General features: G+C 60.4%; 1 protein-coding gene across 1 annotated transcript; it reads left to right on the forward strand.

Annotated features, from left to right (window-relative positions):
- Window positions 1-1,175: 1,175 nt before the first annotated feature.
- NKX2-2 (NK2 homeobox 2) lies at window positions 1,176-3,848 on the forward strand. The gene is made up of 2 exons (XM_032461737.1): window positions 1,176-1,504; window positions 2,413-3,848. Exons 1-2 carry the CDS (start codon window positions 1,246-1,248, stop codon window positions 2,973-2,975), a joined length of 822 nt encoding a protein of 273 aa, XP_032317628.1. The 5' UTR covers window positions 1,176-1,245; the 3' UTR covers window positions 2,976-3,848.
- The last annotated feature ends 1,628 nt before the right edge of the window (window positions 3,849-5,476 follow it).

Consider the following 5,476-nt stretch of genomic DNA (forward strand, 5'->3'; position numbering starts at 1 on the left):
AGCGGGGAGGGTGGGAGGAGGTGTCGCTCGGCAGTGGCTCTGGCCGGCCCGAGCCGATCCCTCTCCTGGGCTTCGGGCTCGTTCGGCGCTGACTAGAATCAATTACTTGCCTTGTCATTTCTAGTGCTCATCCTTAAGCCTCAACCAAAATATTGACCTAGGAGGCTTACAGAAGTTGGGCTCTTGCCATTTGAACCGGATCTTGTTTAGGGAACTGCCCGCGATGGGAAGGAGAGATTTCCGCGGCTCAGCATTCGCCCCCTCCCCCTTTTCCAAAGGCGCCACAAATCGCCAATTTTCCGGCTTGCTGGGGGCGAGCGCGCGGGGGCAGGGAGGTAGGAACCGGTGAATGTTAAGGAGGATTCTTTTTTCTCCTCCACCTCCGGGTTTCTGTTTTGTTTTCTTTCCTCCTCCCCCGCTTTTATTTTTTTAAAGATGCAATTTGTTAAAACGGCCCTTTCAAGTGTGTGGACTTGCGAGCGACGCGGTGGTCCTTTGTATGTAAATACTGGGTAAAAAAAAAAAAAGGGCTCGCCCCGTCTTTGCAATTAATTGACACGTTACACCTCTCATCTTGCTCTAGAGGGCCGTTGGCTGGGAGCGCGGAGCTCCCCAAAACCCACAATTTCACATCTGCAAATACAGTCTTCATCCACTTGACTTCCAAGACCCGCCCACACGTGTCCAACCTTTGCGTTTTAATGTCTCCCCCCTCCTTTTTTCCACCCTCCCCTCGCTCCCTCTCTCGCTCCCCCTCCCTCCCTCTCTCGTTCCCTCCCTCTCTTTCTCCCCCTCTTCCCCCCTCTCCCCAGGTTCGTGAGTGGAGCCCAGCCTTATATGGACTGATCGCTCGGGCAATGGCCCATTTTTCCCTCGCCACCAGCCGCCACCGCGCGCCGAGCGGCCGCTGGAGCCCGAGCTGACGCCGCCTTGGCACCCCTCCTGGAGTTACAAACTCGGGCCCGGCCCGCGGCGCTCGGCGCGCAGGCCGCCCGGCTCCCCGCGTCCGTTTCCGCGTGCTTGCAGAGAGGACGCAAGCACCGCGTTGGGCTTTTCCCCCCACCCTCCCCTTTCCCAGAGTTTCCTTCTCCTTTTTAAAAATAATAATCTCAATAATTAAAGCCCATCCCCCCCTCCCCTCCCCCAACCCCTCTCCCCATACCCCCTCCCCCGCCCCAACCGAGAGCGCCGCGAATTGACCAAGTGAAGCTACAACTTTGCGGCATAAATTGCGGGGCCCCGGCCATGTCGCTGACCAACACAAAGACGGGGTTTTCGGTCAAGGACATCTTGGACCTGCCGGACACCAACGATGAGGAGGGCTCGGTGGCCGAAGGGCCAGAGGAGGAGAGCGAAGGGCCGGAGCCCGCCAAGAGGGCCGGGCCGCTGGGGCAGGGCGCCCTGGACACGGTGCAAAGCCTGCCCCTGAAGAACCCCTTCTACGACAGCAGCGACAACCCATACACGCGCTGGCTGGCCAGCACCGAGGGCCTGCAGTACTCCCGTAAGTAGCGAAACTTGGCCGCCGTGGCTGTGACCGTCTCCGTTCCCGCGGCCGCAGCCCGGGCGGGACCCTGGGGGAGGAAGGGGAAGGAGTCTTGTGAGCCGACCCCCAACCCTGCGCTCCTGGCAAGATTTTTAACGCTTGTTTACGGCGCCCTAACTCTTTCCTCCTTGTCAAGCCCCCCCGCCCCGAGTCCGGGAAAAAGACTCGTTCTCAGATATTTCTTCCAAAGAGAGAAATTAGGAGGAAGAGGGGGAGGGGAGTACCTCCCAAGGGCCGGTTACAGTCGTCAACCCGGACTGACGGCTCCAGCCGGAGCCCCCTCCCCCATTCCGACCGCCGGGAGGGACTGGCCTGGAGCACTGGAGCGAGCCAGCCAGCCTCGGGGTTCGGGGAGAGGGTGGCCCGGGTATAAATAGCTCACCCTGCCCCCTGCGCTTCATAGAGGACGCTTTGTGCCGTGCGGAGGGTGTCCAGCAAGTCGGGAAGTAGAAACGAAAGCCCCCAAAAATCTGCCTTGGATGGCCGAGTCTATCAATGCCGGGATTGTGGGGGTTTTCTTTTAAAAATCTGCCCACGTCTCTCCGGAGAGGAAACTGCTTAAGGGGGCCGGAGCCCTTAACCCGCGACGATCTTCTCGGCGCGCCGCTCCCCCCCAAATACTCACCCACACTGCACGAACCCCAAGAAACCAGAACCCCAAGCCCCCACTCCTGTCCCGTCTCCTCTTTTCCCGGAGGGACGCCGGCGGCTACCTCTGGCGTGGAGCAGGGCCAGGGTGAGGGCGAAGGCAGCGGGGCCGGGCTGCAGGGCGCAAAGGGCCGGGGGCGCACGGAGGATCGGGGCGCGCGGGGTCAGGCCCAACCGCGCGCGGCCTCCCGGCGCCTGACGGGCATCTCTTTCCCCAGTGCACGGGCTGGCGGCCGGCGCGGCGCCCCAGGACTCGAGTTCCAAGTCCCCGGAGCCCTCGGCCGACGAGTCACCGGACAATGACAAGGAGACCCCGGGCGGCGGGGGGGACGCCGGCAAGAAGCGGAAGCGGCGGGTGCTCTTCTCCAAGGCGCAGACCTACGAGCTGGAGCGGCGCTTCCGGCAGCAGCGGTACCTGTCGGCGCCCGAGCGGGAGCACCTGGCCAGCCTCATCCGCCTCACGCCCACGCAGGTCAAGATCTGGTTCCAGAACCACCGCTACAAGATGAAGCGCGCCCGGGCAGAGAAAGGTATGGAGGTGACGCCCCTGCCCTCGCCGCGCCGGGTGGCCGTGCCCGTGTTGGTCAGGGACGGCAAACCGTGCCACGCGCTTAAAGCCCAGGACCTGGCAGCCGCCACCTTCCAGGCGGGCATCCCCTTTTCGGCCTACAGCGCGCAGTCTCTGCAGCACATGCAATACAACGCCCAGTACAGCTCGGCCAGCACTCCCCAGTACCCGACAGCACACCCCCTGGTCCAGGCCCAGCAGTGGACTTGGTGAGCGCCGCCCCTACGAGACTCCCGGCCCCCGGCCCAGGCCCCACCCCGGCGGCGGAGGCGAGGAGGACTCGGCCCTTAACGGTGGTTAATGTGTTATTATAATTATTACGGAGTCGAGTTGACTCTCGGCTCCACTGGGGAGGCGTCAGGAGGTGGCCTGCGCCTCCTTGGAGAGGCAGATTCCACCCAGCCAGCTCTGCCTCAGCCCTCTCCCTCTGAACCTCTGGGGAGGGCTGAACCATCAGCCGTTTACAGAATGTTTGCGCAGCCTCGTTTCTCTGCCTCTCCCTGGGGGGACGGAATGGTCCCAGAGTTAACGTTCTCACTTGAGAAGGAGAAAAAGACGCCCCCCACCCTCGCTTTTGTGAATTTTGTAAAATATGTTTGTGTGAGTAGCAATATTGTCAGCCGTCTTCTTCTAAAGCAAGTGGAGAACACTTTAAAAATAGAGGATTTTTTCTCCTTTTGTTTTTTATAAGAAAATGCTAAATATTTATGGCCATGTAAACGTCCTGACAACTGGTGGCAGATTCCGCTTTTCGTTGTAAATATCGGTGGTGATTGTTGCCAAAATGACCTTCAGGACTGGCCTGTACCCCTCGGGGCCCCACTCCTTTCTTTGTGGTTTGTTTTGGTTTGCTTACATTTGTTTAGCCCTGCTTTCTTTATTTTGTTCAGTGCAAACATTTCTCAGAAATGAAAAAGGATAAAAATGTGTAGGCGAGCGAGAAGCCCCTGCCCCATCCTCCGGGTCCTGAGCCTCGGAACTCGGAGCTCAGCGGTTCCGTGCAGTTCCCCGAGAGCGCCGGGCGCTGAAAGCTTTCCATTTTTTAAATAAGAATTTTAATAAAAATCCTGTGTTTAAAAAAACCAAGCCCGGCCCTCCCGTTTGTCTCACTGTGTCACCCTGAGCTGGGCCAGAGACCTCGGGCAAGAAGCCCCACCTGTCTGCTGGCCGCGCTCTCACCCCGTGCTGCCCCTGGGCCTGGGGCACCCCGGGCTCTGGGGAGGCTCCGGGAACAGGCCTCACCCTGGCGGACAGGCCAGGCCTCCGCCTTGGTCCCCGCGCCGGGCGGGAGCACTGGGCCTCGGGCCTGCCTGCGAGTGGTCGGCCCGCCACCCGGGGTCGCCCGCCCTCTCCCGGCCTGTGTCCCGGCCTCGCGCGCAGCCTGAATCCAGGCGGCAGCATCCTGGCTCGGGAGGAAGTGACTGAAAGACGCAAAGGCAAGAAGACAAGCCCCAGTTGATCGCCCAGATCTACGAGTGGCTCCTTCAGCCTGAGAAGCTGTTGAAGCCACTACACGCGGTGACTTTCACTCTGTTGAATTTGATTTACCTCGTGCTGGGGTGCGGGGAGGCAGAGAGGTTGAGACGGGTCGGCTTCTCTACCCCTACCCCTTGTAACTCCGCGGACAGGAGGCGTCTAGGAGGTGAGGGCGGGGCGGGCTTGGGGCGCTCCAGGCTTTGGCTGCAAGGGGGGATGCGGGGGCCTGGGTGCCGGGTCAGAGGGGATGCAGCGGCCTCCCTAGGCCTTTGGTCGGTAGATCCAGGGAGCGGGAGTCAGAGAGCATCCCTGCTGCTGGAGCCTTCCTCCTCCCTCCCATCCCCATTCTTCCTGAGCTTCCAGCCTCTCCCCCTGGACTGGATCCCAGGCCTCGTCCCCTCCTAGCATTTGGCTGCACGCGGTCCCCTTGGCCAGCTCTTTGGCGTGAAGCTGGGTGAATTGCTTGCTAGAATGCAAGGATTTGGAGGTGGGGTGGTGCGCTCCGGTCTCCTGGGCTGGGGTGAGGGGAACGGGAAAAGAGCACACAGCCTTCGTTCGCCCGGGGGAGGGCGCATTGGTCCTCCCCTCGTAGAGAGCTGATTCCATCCCACCCTGGGGGCCGGAAGATCTCCCCGGAGGATGCTGGCGCATACTTGCCCGCTCAGGGGGAGCAGCTCAGAGACCCCGCAGACTCGGGGGGAGGGTGCCTGTCTCCTCTATCTCGCGGATTTCGGAAAATACCCAGGGCTCTGTAGCTCAGAGCCCCGCCGGTGTTCAGAGACACCTGGGGATAGAATCGGCCCCCTTTGGAAACTCTCATTTTCTCTCGAGCTCCACCTTCATGGCCAGGGGCGGGGGCGAGGAGGTCGAGTGAAGGGAGCGGTCCCAGCTGACTTTCTCGCTCCTTCTAGCTGATGATCAGATTTAATTCAATATCTAAAGCAAACATGATTATCCATGTAACCAAATCTACACGTCGATAGCACTGAGCGCAGCACGCGCAGGGCCGTGATCACACGCTGTTCCCGCATGGCGCGCCGGCCCCCGGATAACTGACGGCGCTGGACTCTTTCTAATTTCCCCCAGTGTCCTTCCCACCACCTCCAGGTTCAACTGGGTTCATCCAGGTTTTCCTAAATGTGGAAAAGTCTACCTTTTCTCCCCACACTGGCTTGGGAACATTTGAGGTTTCATTTCTTGTTCTTCCTGAGGCCAGAATTCTCCCCAAATCATTTGTC

Source organism: Camelus ferus, chromosome 19, assembly GCF_009834535.1.
Source record: "Camelus ferus isolate YT-003-E chromosome 19, BCGSAC_Cfer_1.0, whole genome shotgun sequence".
Taxonomy (NCBI): Eukaryota; Metazoa; Chordata; class Mammalia; order Artiodactyla; family Camelidae; genus Camelus; species Camelus ferus.